This window comes from Zingiber officinale, chromosome 3B (genome assembly GCF_018446385.1).
Source record: "Zingiber officinale cultivar Zhangliang chromosome 3B, Zo_v1.1, whole genome shotgun sequence".
Taxonomy (NCBI): Eukaryota; Viridiplantae; Streptophyta; class Magnoliopsida; order Zingiberales; family Zingiberaceae; genus Zingiber; species Zingiber officinale.
The window spans coordinates 113,143,242-113,165,768 of record NC_055991.1 but is presented as its reverse complement, the minus strand read 5'-3'; the positions used below and the strand labels follow the sequence as shown (position 1 = coordinate 113,165,768).

At 38.4% G+C, this 22,527-nt stretch overlaps 1 protein-coding gene across 1 annotated transcript; it reads left to right on the top strand.

The window, feature by feature from the left end:
• Positions 1–17,115: 17,115 nt before the first annotated feature.
• On the top strand, positions 17,116–18,893 carry LOC121967315 (pathogenesis-related protein 1-like). The gene has a single exon (XM_042517456.1). The coding sequence runs from the start codon at positions 17,142–17,144 to the stop codon at positions 17,730–17,732; it is 591 nt and encodes a 196-aa protein (XP_042373390.1). The 5' UTR covers positions 17,116–17,141; the 3' UTR covers positions 17,733–18,893.
• Positions 18,894–22,527: the final 3,634 nt, after the last annotated feature.

Below are 22,527 nucleotides of genomic sequence, written 5' to 3'. Positions count from 1 at the left end.
GTTTCCAACTACCAAAAATGTTATCTACGTATAGTACAAGAAATACCACCACGTTTCCATCACATCTTTTGTATACACAAAACTTTATCCGTTTACTCAATAAATCCATAGGTGTGGATTACTTTGATAAACTGGATGTTCCAAGACCTTGAAGCTTTGTATCAGTCCATAGACTGATTGAGCTTGCACACAAGATGCTCTTAGCGCTTTGCAATGAACCCTTCTGGTTGCTTTATATGGATGCTTTCTTCAAGACTTCCATTAAGGAATGCTGTCTTGACATCCACTTGCCAAATAGATAAAAGGATCCGGATAGACTTAAGCATGGCTACCCGGTGAAAAGGTTTCCTTTTTCATCAAGCCTTGCTTTGAAGGTTTCTACCTTCCTGTCTATCCCTCTTTTCTATTATAGACCTTTTACACCCAAAGGCTTTACACCACTTGGTGGTTCTACAAGCTTCAGATTTTATTAGAATACATATATTCTAATTATATTATTCATTACTCTATGCCAAGATGCTTCATATTTATCTTGGAGTGCTTCGTCATATGTCCGGAGATCAGGTTCATGTCCTTCAGGGATCGAGTTCAAAAACTCTCCCAAAACATGAATCTTTTAAGGTTGCTTAACAACCCTCCCACTACGACAAGGCATTTTCTGCAATTGTGTATCATTTGTGATACGTGTTGCGATTTTCTTGTGGTATCTCATCTTGTACAGTTGGTACTAGATTAGACATGTCTTTTATTATTTTCTTAAGAACAAATTTACTTATGAGCACGTGGTTCATTATATAGTCCTTTTCTAAAAATCAGTCATTGATGTTATCAATGACCTTCTGATTTTTAAGACTATAAACCTACTTTTGTTTATCTAGGATAACTTACAAACAAGTGAACTCCTATCCAACTTATCATTATCTCTTTTTAACATATATGTTGGATTACCTGAATCCGAATATGCTTCAAAATAGGCTTACGCCTATTCAGCAATTCTATATGAGTAGAGAGTTATGACTTGGAAGACACTATGCTCACTTTCATTTTCAGAGTTTATCCTTAAAACAAATTTGGTAATTTTCTGAATAACTCATCATCTATCTAATTATTCCATAAGAGTTCTTTACCTTCTTTCTACTACACCATTCTGTTGGGGTGTACCAGATGCAGTTAGTTGGGATTGAAATCAACTTCTGATAAGTGACTCCTAAAATCTCTCAAGAGGTACTTGCCACTACGATCTTCCATAGTGACTTTTTACTTTATTCCTCCACATCAACCTTGTACTCTTTAAACTAATCAAAGTACTTAGTCTTGCGGTACATTAAGTAAATTTATTTGTATCTTGAATAGTTGTCTATAAATTAGACAAAATATTCAATACTACCTCTTGTCTGGATAGTCATAGGATCACACAAATCAGAATGAACCGATTTCGACATATCTTTGACTCCATACCCCTTGGACTTAAAAGCTTCTTGGTTATTTTTCTTCCAAGTAAGACTCACAGGTTGGAAAGATTTCCACTACCAATGGACCCAAAAGTTCATCAGCTACCAATGAATCCTACTCAAGTATAACCTAGCTTTATATGCCAAAGATATAATTGGTTCATTTCCGAAGGTTGCTTTCTCTTAAAATTAGAAGATGTGTTACTAATTTCCATTTGTTGCATCGTGGGAGTTATTGGATTATAAATTGTCAACCATCATACCAGAATAGATAACTTTCCTATTTTTCTTGATAACAACTTTGTTATCAAAATAGACACAATAGTTTAGAAACTGAAATCAGGTTCTTTCTAAACTTGGTACGTAAAGACAATTACTTAAAATCCATATTTTATTCTTATCAAAGGATAAACATCTCCCACTGCAACAGCTACCACTTTTACAGTAGTGCCCATGTGGACGGTGATTTACCTTTCATTTAGTTGTCGGGTTTCCTGGAACCCTGCAATGAATTGCAGACATGATTAATGACATCTTGTATCTACACTCCAGGTTCTGGTAGATAACACCACTGGATATGTTTCAACTAATGATTTAAATACATCTAAATTGTTCTTAGTTCTAAGAAGACAGTCTACCTTAATATCCAAGTCCTATTTCCAATCATTACAATTGGGACTAATAAGTCTTTTTCTATAGTATGACTACTAGGGATTGACAAACATCCTAAGAATCACAAAAATATTTGGTCAAGATCAACTCCTTAAAATCTCCATGAATTTTGTGTATACAAAATCGAAGAAGAGATTTTATTCATTAATTTTATTATCTCGTCAACTTTACTTTATGACGAATAAAATTAATAGTTGATCTGTCTTTGATCAAATATTTGGTCAAAACTCTTTGAATTTAAAATAAAATATTGATTCCTCAAACAATATTATTTAAATTCACCAACACCTCAAACACCGTGAATTTTGCATGCCACGTTAGTGTGGACGTATACAAATTCAACATTTGTAAAAGGAGGGTTTTACCCATTAACTATCTTGTCAACGTATCTTTATGACAAATAAAATTATCTCAAACACCGTTAATTTTGTATGCCACGTTAGTGTGGACGATACAAAATCAATCATTTATAAGAGGGTTTTAACCCTTTAATTTTATTATCTTGTCAACCTAGTTTTATGACAAATTAATAGTTGGTTTCATTTGGTCACACAAATAATAGCAGTGACTCCGATGGGAGGATACTATTAGATGTGTCTAAGTGTATACCATTACTTGACACTAAGTCCATTAATAAGATTATGCCCTTCCGTTGGGGAAGATCACACGCTCTTAATTAACTTCCTATAGTCATCCAAAATGGAAGTCTGTTCTAGTGATCCACAAACAAGCTCATCCGTTATGGAGGAAGGCACTCAGAGCCAATGCGCAAGCTTGTTTGCATCACTTACAAACCAGTAATGGAGACCATGGGATTTATTTAAAAATCCCTCTCCCACTTAGTTATTTATAAACGAGGAATTTTAACTATGCTAGCCTACTAGTCATGTATACTAACATGCACACACAGCACAATATAAAAGCAATAAATAGAAAATCTAATTTTCAACTATTATGACTTTTATCTCTAGTTGTCCTCCGTGTGTTGTCATCCCAAGCTGCTGCCATATTTGGCCACCGCCACCGGGTCTAGCTGTCGCATCCATCTTGCTACTAGTTCCGCTGCGCCTCTGGTCCTTAGAAGGTTCCACGCTTTGCAAGATTCGATCCGCGACATACATAGAATTTTACATTTTGATCCTATATTCCATAAAAGGAATGTACATGTATCTAGATCAAAAATAAAATCCTAATAAAACTAAATACAGCTCCTGCTGTATTTTAATACAATCATGCACACACAGATAAATGCCCTTGACATGTCCAAGGGTCCAATCACACACATAATAACTAAAAGTCATAATAGTTGGATCCTGCATCCACAAAGTTAGCACATCCTACTATTAACCTGCCTAAATTATGTATGACATGTGCATAATTAAACTAATACCAAATACACAGAGGCAAAACCCTAGCTCTGATACCAATTGTTGGTTGCTACTCGGAAAACCTATAGGTTCCACTGTACAAAAATTTTGTACAAAGGTCTGAACCTTTTCCTAGCTACCATGTGTTCTTTTAAATTAAATTTTGGATCGCCTGCGGAACTTAACACGTTTGATCCAAAACTTAATCTATTTGTTCTTTTAGGTTTTGACTTGGATCTCCTGCGGAACTTAACACGTTCGACCCAAGTCTCCTTAAGTTATTAATTCCATTAAATATTAATTTCCATAAAAGGTTCCCAGTACTGACATGGCGAGGCACATGACCTTCTTGGATATGGGAGCAACCACCACCGACTAGACAAAACCTTTAATAGAAAGCTAATATTTAATTTCCTAAAATAACTTTAGGTTAACCAAAGAGAACAATCAAATCACAAGGAAAAGAAAGAAACAAAAGAACACAACTTCGAAAAAACATATTCGAAATTCTAGAACGTAAGCCTCTTGTATTTGGTATTATTTCCATAAATAACTAGCATGATGCGGAAATAAAATTTACTAGTTATACCTTGTAGAAAAACCTCTTGATCTTCTACCGTATTCCTCTTCTAACCTCGGACGTTGTGTGGGCAACGATCTTTCGAGACGAGAAATCACCAATCACCTTCTTCTCCTCCTTGCTAGGTTCGGCCAACAAAGAGGAAGCTTCACCAAGGAAGAAAAACAAAATACTAACCAAGCTCCAAGAGATGCTAGCTTTCTCTCCTTCTTCTTCTTCTTCTCCGAGTAGTATCCGCCACCACAAGAGCTCAATAGAAGGGTAGGGTTCGGCCACCACAAGAGGAAGAGAGGGAGAGGTTGGCCAGCCACACCAAAAAAAGGAGAGGAATAATAGATGTTGTGTCTTGTGAAGGCACCCTCACCCCTTCTTTTATATTCCTTGGCCTAGGCAAATTAGGAAATTTAATTACAATAAAATTTCCTTAATTTCCTTGACATGATTTAATTGAGAAAAATTAAATAAAATTTCCCAATTTAATCTCTAATGGCCGGCCACTTCTAGAGGAAATAAATTAGACAAGTTTTAATCAACAAATTAAAACTTCCTAATTTGTTTCCGGAAATTTTAAAAATAAAATTTCTCTTTAAAAATCTCTTCATGGTTGATAAAGGAAATTTCTATAATTTTAATTTTATCAACATGTGGATAATTTTTAAAGAGAAAATAAAATAACTCATCAATCTACAAATAAGGAAAGAGATCTAATCTCTTTCTTTAATCTTTTGTAGATCTTTTACAAGAGAGATATTTTAATTTTAATTCTCTTTAAAAAATTATTTTTTCCACATAATAAAAACTAAAATTAAAATCCCCTTTTTAATTTAATTTGGCCGGCCCCACTAGCTTGGGTTCAAGCTAGGACCGGCCACCCAATAATATACCTAGGCCGGCCCTAGCTTGGTTCCCAAGCTAGCTTGGCCGACCCCTTATTAGTGGGTATAGAAAGTGGGTATAGGTGGGTATTAAACTTATACAAATAAGAGGCTACGATAGGGACCGAGAGGAGGAATTGGTTTTGGTCTCCCGATAAAATTAAGCATCCCGTGTTCGCCCCGAACACACAACTTAATTTTATCAATGATAATTCATTCCACTAGAGAATTATCATTGAACTACCGCACCAATCCCAAATTACATTTTTGGGCTCCTTCTTATTATGAGTGTGTTAGTCTCCCTGTGTTTAAGATATCAAATGTCCACTAATTAAGTGAGTTACTGACAACTCATTTAATTAATATCTAAGTCCAAGAGTAGTACCACTCAACCTTATTATCATGTCGGACTAAGTCCACCTGCAGGGTTTAACATGACAATCTTTATGAGCTCCTCTTGAGGACATTATCAACCTAGTATCTCTAGGACACAGTTTCCTTCTATAATCAACAACACACACTATAAGTGATACCATTTCCCAACTTATCGGGTTTATTGATTCAACGAACTAAATCTCACCCATTGATAAATTAAAGAAATAAATATCAAATATATGTGCTTGTTATTACATTACGATTAAGAGCACACACTTCCATAATAACCGAGGTCTTTGTTTCTTTATAAAGTCAGTATAAAAGAAACGACCTCAAATGGTCCTACTCAATACACTCTGAGTGTACTAGTGTAATTATATAGTCAAGATAAACTAATACCTAATTACACTACGACCTACAATGGTTTGTTCCTTTCCATCATGGTCGTGAGCTACTGTTTATAATTTATAAGCTACTGATAACATGATCTTCTGTGTGTGACACCACACACCATGTCATCTACAATATAAATTAATTGAACAACTATATTTATCATAAATGTAGACATTCGACCAATGTGATTCTTATTTCTAGATAAATGTTTATACCAAAAGCTAGGCTTTTAGTATACACTCCAACACTTTTAACCAACTTAGACTTTTTTTTCTTACCTAGCCTAGCTAAGACTTCCACTGTCGAGTTCCCAACTAGGTTTTCACTACTTACTCCCGTTAGGACTTCTACTGTCTAAATTCACTCTTTAGTTTTTTTTTTTATTGTCTAACCCACTGTTAGGACTTTTTGTTGCCTAATTTCTAATTATGACTTCATGTTGCCTAACATTTAGTTAAGACTTCTCATTATCTAACTTTTAGGTGGAACTTTTTGTTGAATAAGTGTGAATGGAGAAGAGGTGGAAGAGAAGAAGTTCCATTGTGAATGAGACTTTAGTCCTACATTGGAAGTTTCAAGGCAAGTTTGTTGGTTTATATTGATTCACATACATTGAGAATGTAAACAAATGCATGGGGAGAGACTCTCTCTCATGCGTGGGTGCGCAGGGGGGTGCAAATCCAAAGCCCGGATTGCACTGAACCAAGTTGACTCGAGCATGACCTGCGCACACGAATGCCGGACCGGTTGGGGCTAAATTTGCCCAACCGGAACAACCAACATTTTGCCACAAATCTTTTTGCTGCTTGTGTAACGGATGCATTAAAGAAAGATTAATCCAGAATCAAAATGGCCAAGTGAAACGCTGGCGTTGAGTAATGATCATTAGTTGATCATTAATGCTGTCCTTTGGTCTTGAGCTCCTATATAAGGAGACTGCGACCACAGACAAAAGGTTAAGAAGAGAACACAGTGAAGCAAGCAGAGGCTCTCCGCCTTATTCGCCTCCTCTGTGCGCAATTCCTGCTCACTGGAGTGCCCGTGATAGCATTCGGGTGTCACTCAGTTCGCCGTGACCACCAGTACTTGGTGGCGTTCACGGTCGATCGTTGTATCCTGGGAAACAGACGACCCGAGTAAACCTTGAAGCACAGTCGGAGGTGGACGAATCTGTTTCAAGGAAACTACTACTCGCATGCCTCGGTCAGCTTGCCCGGTCGGAATTTTCGCCCGACCTTACTGTCTGGTCTGCTCTACCTCTCTGTCTTCCATTCTACAGACCTGGTCATTTTGTTCTGCAGACTTGGTCATCCATTCTGCAGACCTGCTCAAACAGACCTGGTCATTCTACTCTGCAGACCTGGTCTTCCTTTCTGCAGACTTGCTCAAACAGACCTGGTCATTCTGCTCTGCAGACCTGGTCTTCCTTTATGCAGACCTGTTGCTCTGGTCTGCCGCTCTGCAGATCTGTTTGCTGTTCTGGTCTGCCGCTCTGTAGATTTGTTCTGCTGCTCTGGTCTGCCGCTCTGCAGACCTGCTCTGCCACTTTGGTCTTCCACACTACAGCGCTAGTCTGCTGCTCTGCAGACCTGCTCTGCCACTCTGGTCTTCCACACTACAGCGCTGGTCTGCTGCTCTGCCTTGCCGCTCTGCCTTGCCGCTCTGCAGACCTGCTCTGCCACTCTGGTCTTCCACACTGCAACGCTGGTCTGCTGCTCTGTCACTCTGGTCTTCCGCACTGCAGCATTGGTCTGCTGCTCTGCTATGCCCTGCCGCTCTACAGACCTGCCCTGCCGCTTTGGTCTGCTGCTCTGTAGATCTGCCTTGGTCTTCCGCTCTGGTCTGCCGCTCTGCAGACCTGCTTTTCCTCTCTGCAGACTTAGTCTTCCGCTCTGGTCTGCCGCTCTGCAGACCTGCTCTACCGCTCTGCAGACCTGCCCTATCATTCAGCTCTGCTGCGTTACGGAAACCAACTCCTTCTGGCAACCTAAGATTATCTGCTCAGGTTATTTTGACTGTAAGTTGAATTTAAATTCTGTGTAAGTTTTAAATTCAATTAAGTATCCATAAATCTCCGACATTAGATTGTTTGTGTCTAACACTTTCCCAGTCAAGTATCTAGTTCTTTCTTGACCTACTTAACTTCTCTCTTATATAAGCTAATTTGAATTTAGTTAAATTGGTCAACTTTGATTCGAGAACAATTGCACCAACAATGTTAACGAATATGATTTTTTTTGAAAAATATTATTAATAAATAATATTAAAGGTATTGGTATATGTCTAATTATTAACAGATATATAAAATTCATATATATATTGTCAGAAGCTATTATTTCCATAAGATTGTTGATCTTTTTTACATGTTCTTATTCTTCTGTTATCTATTCTATTTTATCTTATTGTTAGCCGTCTTTGTACGTGTTATATACTTGACGTTTGCACCAATTCTACAAATCACAAAATCTAATTAGCGATTTGACAAGATGATTAGCATCACCTTAAAATGAATTAAGTAAAGTTTTGGCAAAGTGTTAAGAAAATAGAGTAGTGTGGGGGACAATTTTATTAATTTGATACATTTTCCCTTACTTGCCTCCATATCTCCTAATATATTTGTGAAACCGATAACTAAAAGATTTTAGTGCATGGTCTAAGTGACAACATTTAATCTATCTAATTTATAGCATTGCTCGGTTCGGCCCAGCCCGCTGCTCTTTCTCAAGTTGTGCTACTTTGTCATTAATTAATTTTGAATTATTTTTAAAATAAAAATTGTTAATTGCTTCTATATCTACCAATATATTTGTGCAGCCAGTATATACAAGATTTTAGTGGGCAAGTTAATTAATTACAACATTTAAACTACTTGAGGTGATTAATGACACTTAATTTTCTAGTCCAATTTCTAACAATGCCAAGTGGTTATGGAAGGAACCAATTAAGTGATATGATTGAGACTTCCAGGCCCCCTTCCCACTCAATTTTCCTTAATTATAGCTAGAGTTGCAATACCCTCTCTGTGATCACGGCCTCAAGGGACGTGTGCAGGAGGATGAAGCTCGCTAGGGGACTCATATTGGGCTCTGCATTCTACTTTCTACATGAGTCGAGTGATTGTCTTATCGTCCTTCTTAAATAGTTGAGATTGCTCTGTTTTAATGTACTTTTCACCATTCCAATAGATCATCATACGTAATTGGGAGCCGCTTTAGGAGGGATTGAAAGACGTCTCCCTCTCATAAGGCTTAGGAGAAAGCACTAGTAAGCACCTCGTGCGAGGCAGAGATACCTCCAAAGCAGCCTAAGTGAACCACTAGATGTAATCCTTCAACGACTCCTGCCCTTATTGCTTCAGATTGGATATAGAGTACTGAAGGTCAAATTCTAATACTTATTGTCACTAGCTAACAAAGCGAAGCAAGAACGTGGAGCTAAAAAGCGAAGCAAGAACGTCGAGCTAAAGTTGTGGAAGGATTGAATCATGTCGGACTTCAGCGTATTGAACTATTGTTGAACCGACCCGATTAGAGTGGGAATATGGCAAAGAATGGTTGAGGACATTTGGCTAGCCAATTTGTTCTAACTCAAGGTTTCACATAAAATATTATATTTGTACAAGAAAGTCAGAAAGGGCTGCGGAAGACAGTGAAAAAGTAAACAATGGCAACCTTGGGATCATATAAGGGCCATTTGGATGTCATCTCAGATGTGCTAGTTCGTCTGGATGGCCCAGAAGATACCACAATAGATATTTTTTATTTGACTGTTGACCCTGAAGTCGTCTCTTGAGTCAACCTCCTCGGCTTTTCCGTGTTTTGCACGCACCATCCCAAATTTTCTACATTTCTAAGAATCTATAAAATACCAATGAACTCAGTTTACACCCTTGGTGTCAGTATAATAAGATGGTCTCTGATGATATTTAAATTGTCATTCAAATATTTAGCTTTTAATTATGAAAATTTTTATTTTTTTTAAATAGGATGTGCAATAAAAAAATACTAAGGTTTTTTAACCGTTTACCGTGAGTCATCTCAAGATTAGTAAATAAGATTAATTGAATTTATCAAAAATAGATTATATTAATCATGAGGTTCGTAATGCTACCTTTGATCTATGCCGCTGCCATTGCGACTGCCACCACGACCACCCTTGCTCATAACTCACCACAAGACTTCCTGAACACTCGCAACTCGGTGCATGTGGCGGTGGGAGGGGGACTGATGCCCCCTCGGCGCAACTTGATTGGCCAAAGACCATGTGATTCCCTCGATAACGTTGGCGACCTTAGGCCTACCTCATTAATGATTAAAATAATAATTAAGAATAATAATAAATATGAGATTTATCCAAATACCCTTATCAAGGATTCTCTTGTCTACTTATTATGAATCAAGGATGGTCCATAATATAATTAGGATCAGATTATGATTATGATTTGACCGTAATTAATTATGATTCCTCCATAAATTAACCTTCCTATTCATGTTATAATTTAGGTTAGGATGGGAGGCCAGAGGCTGCTCGAAGGTAGCCGGCGATGGGCGGATGGCCAAGCGCTGAGTGAGGGCGGCCTCTAGCCACTCAACCCATCCCAAAACTTGGATGGGAAGATGAACTCAGAGAAGGATAACGACTAATTACGATCAAATCATAGTCATGATTCGATCATAATTACATTATGGATCATCTCTCGATTCACAAAATATGGACTAGAGAATCTGATCTCAAATACCCCCAATGAGTAAGGTTTAATAATATTTTCAAAATGCCTCATAAGATTTTATTATAAAAGACCCTCTAATAATTCAATTTTAGTGTTAAAATGCATAGAGCAAATGCATACACAACCTCTTGCATAGAAATAGGGACAGGAGGAATCAAACATGTGAACTAATCAAGAAGAAAAAAGTCATATCGACTACATGTGAAGCCATATTAATAATCTAGTTTAATTTATTTGGTTTAAAAAAAAAGTGCATTCAATATAGCTTTTAAATACTTTTTTAAAATTAATTTTTTATATAAAAAATTATTTTAAAAATAATATATAGAAATTAATTTATCATATTATAAAACTTTGATATGAATATTATAAACTTTCAGTTGTTCAAAATAAAGTTTTACGACAAATATAAATTTCATTATTAAAAGGGTAAATTTTATGGGCTTTGAATTATAATTAACCCAAATGAAATCAAGCTGAAGTTTTATCATTATTTGTTAACTCTGACTCAATTGAATTAATATGATAGGAAATATTTTTAACAGTAAAATAATATATTTTTTAGATTGGTGTTTCAGCTATTCGTTTACTCATCCAAAATGACTGTTTTCACCAATTAATATTATATTATAAAATTATTTTAATATTCAAGATTAATTTTAAAATTTTTAAATGATTATTAAATAAAATTTTATAATGCATTAATTAATTTTTATTTTTTAAAATAAATATTGTTAATTGCTTCTATATCCCCTAATATATTTGTAAAGCCAGTAATTACAAGATTTAGTGGGCTAAGTTACAACATTTAATCTACTTCTTAACGCTATTGCCTGGGCCGACCCGCTCATTCCCGGCCCGCCATTCTCCCCTAGTTGCAGCCGTTCTCCGTGTGATCAGCTCTCTCTAGATCGAGGGTAGATCTTCTGGATCCTAAAAGTGCGGTCCAGAAGATGGATCATTCCATTTATTGGTGAGATATACAGGTGAAATTTATAGAATCCCACCAATGAGCAACTCTTTTTCCAAGAGCGGACCAAAGGTAGGGGTCTAGAGGATCCCGTCCCCTCTGGACCGTGGTTCTCCATTCAACCCATTCAGGCAAGTGAGCTTTCCCTTTCACTATCTTGCGATCTGAGCTCTGTGATCTGATGCCCTTTCTCTTTATCATTATGATCTGCACTACTATCTCTAACTATCTGCCATCTGCTGCAAATTAAAGAACTATCTGCCATCTGCTGCAAATTAAACAGGGAGGGATAAGCAGAGTTCATCATCCTGGATTCCACAGTATGTGATCCCCTCGCACCAGATGAAGAAGGCTTAGGTGCTGGTTCAGGAATCTACATTCTACACAATTGCAGCATCCTTACAACTGCCACTCAAGTTTCGTTTTCCACTGCCATGAGATCATCAGAATATCATATTATATATAAAATTATTTTAATATTCCAGACTAATTTTTCCTAGCTTGATTTGAGTTGTTTTCTGATATGATGAAAAAAAAGTGTTTTGATTGATGGTTTTCTGTCCCAATGCAATCCTGTTCCATGATATTGGGAAGTAACTAAATGGTGGTGTACAATTGCATTGGTTTGTTAGATTGCATCGGTTCATAGTCCCAGGGCTTTCTATTGAAGTTGATGCTATTGACGTTAGAATTCACACATATTGTTAATAATAGTATATGCTATATATAAATATCATTATAAGTGAAAATAGAAAAATACATAAATTAAGACAATAATAAGTATTTCCTAATAATAATTATTTTCTAATAATTAGGAAATAAGTAACTATTTTTTAAAAATAATTATTCCCTAATAACTAGGAAACAAATAACTATTTACTTATAATAATTATTTTCTAATATGCCTCTCAAGATTGTGTCCCAGAAATGACACTAATCTTGCTGCAAATAGCAAACAACCGAGGTCGAGAAAGCGACTTTATAAGTACATTAGCTAATTGATCCTCAGCAGGAATATGAGTAACTCGTAGTTCGGAGGCCTATACCAGATCACAAACAAAGTGATAGTCAATAGCAGATGCTTCATCTGAGAGTGAAAAATAGGATTAGCTGAAAGATACGTGACACCCAAATTATCAGTAAAAAACACAGCAGACGTGGTAACTGGAAGAAGCAGATCTATCAAAAGTGACTTAATCCATTGGATCTCAGTTGCTGCAGAGGAATTGACATGATATTCAGCCTCAGTCGAAGAGCGTGCAACCGTGCGCTATTTGGTAGATTTTCAGGAAACCGGATTAGCACCTAGAAAAATAATAAATGTACCCGTAGAACACCGATCATCTGGATCTCCTGCCTAGTTTGTATCGGAGAAACCATAAAAAGTAAAAGGTGTATCCGTAAGAAGATGAATGTCAAGATCCCTAGTACTATTGAGATATAGAAGTAGACGCTTCACAGCACCCCAATGCGTCTCTGAAGGAGCATGCATAAACTGTGAAAGCTTGTTGACTGCAAAGGAAATATCAGGACGAGTCATTCGGAGATGTTGTAAGCCTCCAACCACTTGTCCACTTTGGGCCTAAGCCCTCATAGTTTTGCTCTTGGGCTCTCCCAAAAGGCCTCATGTCAATGGAGATATCTTTTATCTTATAAACTCATGATCTTTCCCATGTGTTTTCAATGTGGGACTATTTTTGAAACCTTGCAACCACAACAATCTCCTCCCAAATAAAGGACCACAGGCTTCCCACGTTCGATCCTTGACCCACCAGGTCTTCCTGTCCCTCGGTCCACCCAACCTACTAAGACTTCCTTGCCTAGCCGCAACTAGGACTTTTTGCTTGGTGTCTAGTCCTCTTGATCCGAACATAGGAGCCCCCACTTTCTTTGTTCGAGGTCAATATTGTACTCACATGGCTCAATCAGATCATAGCTCTTGTGCACAGTCGGCGGTTAAACCTTCTGGCAGTCCAAGCTCTGATACCACTTGTTGGATCGTGAATTCGCTAGAGGGGGGTGAATAGCGATTAAAAAATATCGTAAAAACTCGAGTCGAGTGCACAGCAGAAGAATAAAATGATCAATGCAAACAAGAGTCATTTTACTTGGTTCGGAACCTTTGTCGACTCGTACTCAAAGGCCCGCACTCGTTGAGTGCTTTCGTTGGGTAGTTTACTAGCAATTTGAAAAGATGATTACACAGTTTAAATTACAGGAATGCTAATAAATAAACAATACTGACAATAATAAGGAGCATAAAAACAGCACTTGTCAGAGAAGCCTCGTAGCGTCGCAAGAGCACAACACAGACGAGCAAGCGTTGAAAGATCTTGTTCTTAGTTGTTCTTTGCTCCAGGGTGCATCCTACTTATATAGGAGTCTCCGGGCGGTCGGATCCCTTCCGGGTGCCTGGAGTGTGACGTAACCCGTCCAACTAGAGTGCTCCACGTGGCGCCTTGTGTCGGGGATAGAATTTGTATTCCGGGCACTCCGATCCCTTCCGGGTGCCCGAACCTTTGTTTTTTCAGCAATCTGTAAAAAATATTAGTCCGAGGTAAAATGCAAAACTATCCTGCAAAACAAAGTGTTAGCATTGTTAAGTTATAAGAGTAATACAAGTAGTAATTAGATTCCGTCTCCTCGAGACCGGAATCTAGTCACGATCTCAACCTAGATTTCCGAAATGGATCTAAGTTGGATCGACGCCTAATGTTTCCTTCCCGGGAACGCGTCCTCACAGTCACTCTCTTCCAGTGACTTACCTCAACTTATCTGCCAGATGTTCGGTCAGCCCTTCGACCCGTCTGGACTTTGTGCAAGCTATCAGGTCAGCTCGTCGACGTAGCTGGATTTCGTGCCAGACGTCAAGTCAGCCCGTCGACCCGTCTGGACTTTATGCCAGCTATCAGGTCGACCCATTGACCTAGCTAGACTTCTCCTACACACTTCATCAAAGTGTTAGATCAATATGAAACTAACTTAACCTACTTTGTCATTCATCAAAACTTGAGTTAGACCATTAGTGCTAACCGCATCAACAGGAACTTAGTCGTATCAAAAGATAAAGACCCATCATGCAAAGTAAAATGAGAACCAGCATCAATAGGAGTAGAGACCGGCTTGGAATCAAGCATGTTGTGTTTGGAGAGAAGATCAGTGACATACTTTTGCTGAGATAAGAGAAAACCATTTGAGGTTAGGCGAACTTCAATATCGCAGAAGAGAGAAAGAACCCCAAGATCCTTAATCATAAATTTTGCATGAAGTTTACATACTATGACGTCAACAGAAGAAACATCACTCCCTGTAATGATTAGATCATCAACATATGCAAGGAAATAGATAACAGTATCATCTCGAGAATAAACAAATAAGGAGGTGTCAGCTCGGGATGCGATAAAGTCAAGAGAGACCAAGAAAGCGCGAAGCTCTAAATATATACCAGGCGCGCGGAGCATGCTTCAATCCATAAAGCGCCTTATGCAAACCACACACATGATCCGGATACTCAGCACTACGCATACCTAAAGGTTGCGCCATATAAACCTCCTCTGCAAGATGACCATTAAGAAATACATTGTTTACATCAAATTAGCGAATACACCACATCTGATTCACAGCCAAACTAAGATCAATCCCATTTCTTACTGGTTTACTAACATAGCTGAATCAATCATGAAATCAACACCAAGACGTTGATGAAATCCCTTGTCAATAAGTCGAGCCAATACCAAAAAACCTACTGAATAGCTCTTTTTCCATCTAATCGATTGATGAGTCATATCAATCGATGCAGTAGCTTCTAATTAATTGCCCCAATCAATTCAAAAATTTTCTTCTATATATTTTTGTAAAAATACTGCCTAATCGATTGGCATTTGCCTTAATTGATTATCCCAATCAATTCAAGGTCTTTTATTCACGAGAAAAACACAGCCTAATTGATTGATATTGCCCTAATCAATTGTTCCAATCGATTCAAGACTTTCTGTTCTCGAGAGAAACACAGCTTAATCGATTGCCCTAATCGATTGGCTTTGCCGGAATTGATCCCAATTGATTTTGACAGCTTCTGTAATCACGCAATGACCTCCTAATCAATTACTCGAATTGATTACTTTGGGCCTAATCGATTACCCTAATTGATTGTTCAACCCTTAACCCAACCCGAGTTTAGGATTCCTTTGCTCAACCCTAGAGTTATTTGTGACTCGTTGGGATTTTTTGTTGCTTAGTATTTGGTCAACCTTGACTTGTTAGGGCTTGTTCACCAAGTGTTTGGTAAACCCTGACTTACTTAGACTTTCCATCATGTGCCAACTCCTGTTAGATTTCTGATCACTAAGTGTCCGATCAACTTTTGATTCACTTAGATTTTTTTCCTTACCTAGCCCAGCTAGGACTTCCACTGTCGAGTTCCCAACTAAGTTTTCATTGCCTAGTCCCGCTAGGATTTTTGTTGTTGTTTAACCCTCTGTTAGAACTTTTCGTTGCCTAATTTTCAATTAGGACCTCTAGTTGCTTAGCCTTTAGTTATGACTTCCCGTAATCTAACCTTCAGTTAGGGCTTTCTCAGTCAAGTATTTGGTTCTTTCTTGATCTTCTTAACTTCTCTCTTATATATTGTCAAATATCAAAACTCAAACTCATGGCAACTTGAGTTTAGTTAAATTGGTCAACTTTGATTCGAGAATGATTGCACCAACAATGTTAACAAATATGATTTTTTTGAAAAATATTATTAATAAATAATATTAAAGGTCAGAAGCTATTGTCAGAAGCTATTGTTTCCGTAAGATTGTTGATCTTTTTACATGTTCTTATTCTTCTGTTATCTGTTCTATTTTATCTTATTGTTAGCCGTCTTTGTGCGTGTTATATACTTGACGTTTGTACCAATTCTAGAAATCACAAAATCTAATTAGCAATTTGACAAGATGATTATCATCACCTTAAAATGAATTAAGTAAAGTTTTGGCAAAGTGTTAAGAAAATAGAGTAGTGTGGGGGACAATTTTATTAATTTGATACATTTTCCCTTACTTGCCTCCATATCTCCTAATATATTTGTGAAACCGATAACTAAAAGATTTTAGTGCATGGTCTAAGTGACAACATTTAATCTATCTAATTTATAACATTGCTCGGTTCGGCCAGCCCGCTGCTCTTTCTCAAGTTGTGCTACTTTGTCATTAATTAATTTTGAATTATTTTTAAAATAAATATTGTTAATTGCTTCTATATTTACTAATATATTTGTGCAGCCAGTATATACAAGATTTTAGTGGGCAAGTTAATTACAACATTTAAACTACTTGAGGTGATTAATGACACTTAATTTTCTAGTCCAATTTCGCTAACAATGCCAAGTGGTTATGGAAGGAACCAATTAAGTGATATGATTGAGACTTCCAGGCCCCCTTCCCACTCAATTTTCCTTAATTATAGCTAGAGTTGCAATACCCTCTCCGTGATCACGGCCTCAAGGGACGTGTGCAGGAGGATGAAGCACGCTAGGGGACTCATATTAGTCTGGATGGACCAGAAGATCCCACAATAAATATCTTTTATTTGACTGTTGACTCTGAAGGCAGTCAACCTCCTCGGCTTTTCCGTGATTTCCACGTACCATCCCAAATTTTGAATTTTCTACATTTCTAAGAATCTATAAAATACCAAGGAACTCAGTTTATACCCTTCATCAGTAGAATAAGATTATACTAATCATGAGGTTCTTAATGCTGCCTTTGATCTGCGCCGCCGCCGTTGCGGCCGCCACCAGCACCACCCTTGCTCAGAACTCGCCGCAGGACTTCATAGACGCCCACGACTCGGCGCGCTCTGCGGTGGGGGTGGGGCCGGTGTCGTGGGACGACACGGTGGCGGCGTACGCGCAGAGCTACGCGGAGCAGCGGATCGGCGACTGCCAGCTGGTGCACTCCGGCGGGCCCTACGGCGAGAACCTCTTCTGGGGGTCGGGCACTAACTGGACGGCGGCGGATGCTGTGGGCTTGTGGGTGGGCGAGCAGCAGTACTACGACTACGACAGCAACAGCTGCGCCGCCGGGCAGGTGTGCGGGCACTACACTCAGGTGGTGTGGCAGTCGTCGACGGCGATCGGGTGCGCGCGCGTGACCTGCAACAGCGGAGCCATCTTCATCATCTGCGACTACAATCCCCCCGGCAACATCGTCGGCCAAAGACCGTATGATCCCCCCGGTAACGTCGGCGACCTTAGGCCTACCTCATTAACGATTAAAATAATAATTAAGAACAATAATAATTACGAGATTTATCCAAATAAACCCAAGGAGTAAGGTTTAATAATATTTTCAAAATGCCTCATACGATTTTTTTATTATAAAAGACCATCTAATAATTCAATTTTAGTGTTAAAATGCATATAGCAATGCATACGCAACCTCTTGCATAGAAATGGGGACAGGAGGAATCAAACATATGAACTAGTCAAGAAGAAAAACGTCATATCGACTACATGTGAAGCCATCTAAAGATTAATGATCTAGTTTAATTTATTTGGTTTCAAAAAAGAGTGCATTCAATATAGGTTTTAAATATTTTTTTAAAATTAATTTTTTATATAAAAAATTATTTTAAAAATAATATATAGAAATTAATTTATCATATTATAAAACTTTGATATGAATATTATAAACTTTCAGTTGTTCAAAATAAAGTTTTACGACAAATATAAATTTCATTATGAAAAGGGTAAATTTTATGGGCTTTGAATTAGAATTAACCCAATTGAAATCAAGCTGAAGTTTTATTATTATTTGTTAACTCTGACTCAATTGAATTAATATGATAGGACATATTTTTAACAGTAGAATAATATATTTTTTAGATTGGTGTTTCAGCTTTTCGTTCACTCATCCAAACTTGACTGTTTTCACCAATTAATATTATATTATAAAACTATTTTAATATTCAAGATTAATTTTAAAATTTTTAAAGCATTATTAAATAAAATTTTATAATGCACTAATTAATTTTTATTTTTTAAAATAAATATTGTTAATTGCATCTTTATCCCCTAATATATTTGTAAAGCCAGTAATTACAAGATTTAGTGGGCTAAGTTACAACATTTAATCTACTTCTTAACGCTATCGTCCGGGCCAGCCCGGCCCGGCCCGGCCTGCTCGTTCCCACCATTCTCTCCTAGTTGTCATCGTTCTCCGCGTGATCAGCTCTCTCTGGACCGAGGGTACGTAGATCCTCTGGATCACAAAAGTACGATCCAGAGGATGGACCATTCCATTTATTGGTGAGATATACATGTGGAATTTATAGGATCCCGCCAATCAACGACTCCTTTTTCAGGAGCAGTGGTAGGGGTCCAGAGGATCCCGTCCCCTCTGGACCCCGATTCTCCTTTCAACCCGTTCAAGCAAGTGAGCTTTCCCTTTCACTATCTTGCGATCTGAGCTCTGTGATATGATTCTTTCTCTTTATCATGATGATCTGCGCAACTGATCTCTAACTATCTGCCATCTGCTGTAAATTGAACAAGGAAAAGCAGACTTCATCATCCTGGATTCCACAGTTTCTGATCCCCTAGCACCAGATGATGAAGGCTTAGGTGCTGGTGTTGGAATACAAATAATCTGTTGGCGGAGATTTTTAAGGGATTTAGTTGAATTTAAAAAATTACACAAAATTTAAATTTAACTTACAGTTGAGCTGACCTGAGCAGATGATCTCAGGCTGCCAGCAGGGATTAGTTTTTATCCAAGTGTCAACCTCAGAGTGACTGAGTGAGCAGAGCGTCCGAGCAAAGAGATCGGTCAGACGAGGCAGACAGGCCTAACAGGAGAGGCCTGTCAGACTAGACAGATAGGCCAAGCAAGAGAGGCCGGTCGGGTTGAGCAGACAGACAGGGCGGTAGACAGGTCGGGCTGTCAAAGAGGTCGACCGGGTCGAGCAGACAGACCGGTCGAAGCAGACAGGTCGGGCTGTCAGATAGGTCTGCCTAGTCGAGCAGACAAACCGGTCGGCAGACAGGCCGGTCGAAGCAGACAGGTTAGGCTGTCAGAGAGGTCGGTCGGGTCGAGCAGACATGCCGAGTGAAGCAGACAGGTCGGGCTGTCAAAGAAACTGACCGACCGGGCGAGCTGACAGGCCGGGCGAAGATCCCGAGCGGGCAGAGAAGTCTGTCAGTCTGACAAATGTAGGATCGAAAAGAATTTAGATATCTCCACAATTACATGATATTGTCCACTTTGGGCCTAAGCCCTCATGGTTTTGCTCTTGGGCTCTCCCCAAAAGGCCTCAAGCCAATGGAGATATCTTTTCTCTTATAACCCATGATCTTTCCCATGTTTTTCCAATATGGGACTATGTTTGCAACCTTGCAACCCCAACAATCCCCCCCTCAAACAAAGGACCATGGGTTTCCCACATCCGATCCTTGACCCACCAGGTCTTCCTGCCCCTCGGTCTACCCGACCTACTAGGACTTCCTGCCCCTCGGTCCACCCGACCTACTAGGACTTCCTTGCCTAGCCGCAACTAGGACTTCCTGCCTGGTGTCTGGTCCTCTTGATCCGAACATAGGAGCCCCCACTTTCTTTGTTCGAGGTTAATATTGTACTCACATGGTTCAATCAGACCATAGCTCTTTTGCACAGTCGGCGGTTAAACCTTCTGGCAGTCCGGGCTCTGATACCAATTGTAGGATCGAAAAGAATTTAGATATCTCCACAATTACATGATATTGTCCACTTTGGGCCTAAGCCCTCATGGTTTTGCTCTTAGGCTCTCCCCAAAAGGCCTCAAGCCAATGGAGATATCTTTTCTCTTATAAACCCATGATCTTTCCCATGTTTTTCCAATATGGGACTATATTTGCAACCTTGCAACCCCAACAACAAAGAGACCGACCGGGCAAGTTGACCGAGGCCTGCGATTCGTAGTTTCCTTGAAACAGATTCGCCTACCTCCGGCTGTGCTTCGAGGCTTACAAGGGTCATCTGTTTCCTAGGATACAAAGTGTGCGTACTTTGTAACTTAGCAGATCCTCTAACAAAGTGTGTGTACTTTACCATCGGTCTATTTATATATCAGCTCCATAACCTCTGTAATCATGAGATGATAGAGAATGTCGGATGTTAGAAGTTGTTGAGCAGCGGAGTATATGTATCCTGGAAGGCATATAACCGGTTCGAGGAATCTTCCGCTACTCGTGTACACTATTTTTGTAACTGACGTCATAAATGAGCCAGTTGAAGGAATATACGAGCATAATGTGTCAGCTGAGTGGAAGCATAATTGTCTCTGAGGAGGGTTCCCTAAACCACTTCCGCTTCTCTGAGTGGAAGCATAAATGAGCAATTTTTGAGACGGGACTACTTTGCAACTGTAAAAGTTAAGAGAAAAAAAACTAAACATCTTATTAAATTTTAAAATTGATATAAAGTATAAGGTCTTATATAGTTAAGTTAAGAAACTCTAAACTCTATAAAAAAAAGGAAAAAGTCCAAATTTCCCTAAAAATTATAAACAAATAAATATATAATCTAACATCCCCCCTTAAACTCACGATGCTACAGCTAGAAGCATTGAGAGTTTGTCAGATAAGAAACGAAAACGTGAAGCGGAATGTGCCTTCGTAAATATATCAACAATCTGTAGCTTTGAAGGAACAAAAGGCAATGTGATGGTGTAAATCTAAAGATGGTGACAAGTAATGTGACAATCAATTTCAATATGTTTCGTCCGCTCATGAAAAACTAAATTGCGTGTAATTTGAATAACACTCTGATTATCACAATATAACAAAGTAGGCTGATGAAGAGAGACACCCATATCTGTAAGCAACTAACACAACCAAATTATCTCACAAGTAGTTGAGGCCATGACACGATACTCAGCTTCTATGGAAGATCTAGAAATAACATCTTGCTTTTTTCTCTTCCAAGAAATGAGGGAATCACCAAGAAAAATACAGAAGCCAATGGTAGATTTGCGATCAGTCCAATCCGCATTAGAGTATGCACGTAGCTCAAGAGATAAAGAAGATGTAACAATTAAACCAACACCTACTAATGACATAGGAGTACCATCAGCAGTCACAATAGATATAGATGAACTGGGAGAAAAAGAAACAAAAGATGACAAATTGGATGACATATGATGGGAAGCACCAGAGTCCAAAATCCACAAGGATGAAGATATACCTGAAATATCAGACGATGACAAACCTATATGAGAGGAAGCTGACATGGCAGAGGGCTGTAAAGCAAGGAACTGTTGAAATTGCTCAAACATATATGAATTAGATTTCTATGAAGCATCTGCACGACCAGACATGATGACAGAACGAATAATTCTTAGAATAACTAAATTGTAAGGATACACATTTGTATAATCCGTAAAAAACTGATATCAGTATGACCCGTGATCACACAAAGAATCGAAATCGGCAACTTAGGACTTCAGCATCGAAATCGGTAGAAAAGAGCCTTGGCGTCGAAATTGATAGCACAGGATATTGGTGCCGAAATCGATAGAAAATAGTGTCGGCATCGAAATCGGTAGAAAATAATATTGGCGCCGAAATCGACAAAAAATAGATGTCAGTGCTGAAATCAATAGCAGCAGGACAGAAAATAGATGTCGATGTCGAAATCAATAGCAGCAGTAGGAGACGACAGCGACAACAAGAAGGAATAACAAGGGGCGGTAGAAAAAATTAGGTTAAAGAAGGAGAACCGCTCTGATACCATGTAAAAATTAAGAGAAGGAAAAAACTAACCATCTTATTAAATCTTAAAATTGATATAAAGTATAAGGTCTTATATAGTTAAGTTAAGAAACCCTAAATTCTATAAAAAAAGGAAAAAGTCCAAATTTTCCTAAAAGCTATAAACAAATAAATATATAATCTAACAGCAACCAGCTCACCAACCTACGATTTGAAGAAGATGAAATGATTGGACAACTTCACTCAAGGATTAAGGAGTTCATCACCGGACTTTTGAATCTCGGAGAAAAGATAAGCAACTAAGATTCGCTAAGGTACGCTTTTAATGCCTTCCCTATAAATACAAAATATGCATCACTAGTAGATGTCTTCTATATCTCTAA

Bases quoted from the DNA above. Each gene is read 5' to 3' on its own strand.
- LOC121967315 (XM_042517456.1), top strand. From the start codon at position 17,142: ATGAGGTTCTTAATGCTGCCTTTGATCTGCGCCGCCGCCGTTGCGGCC.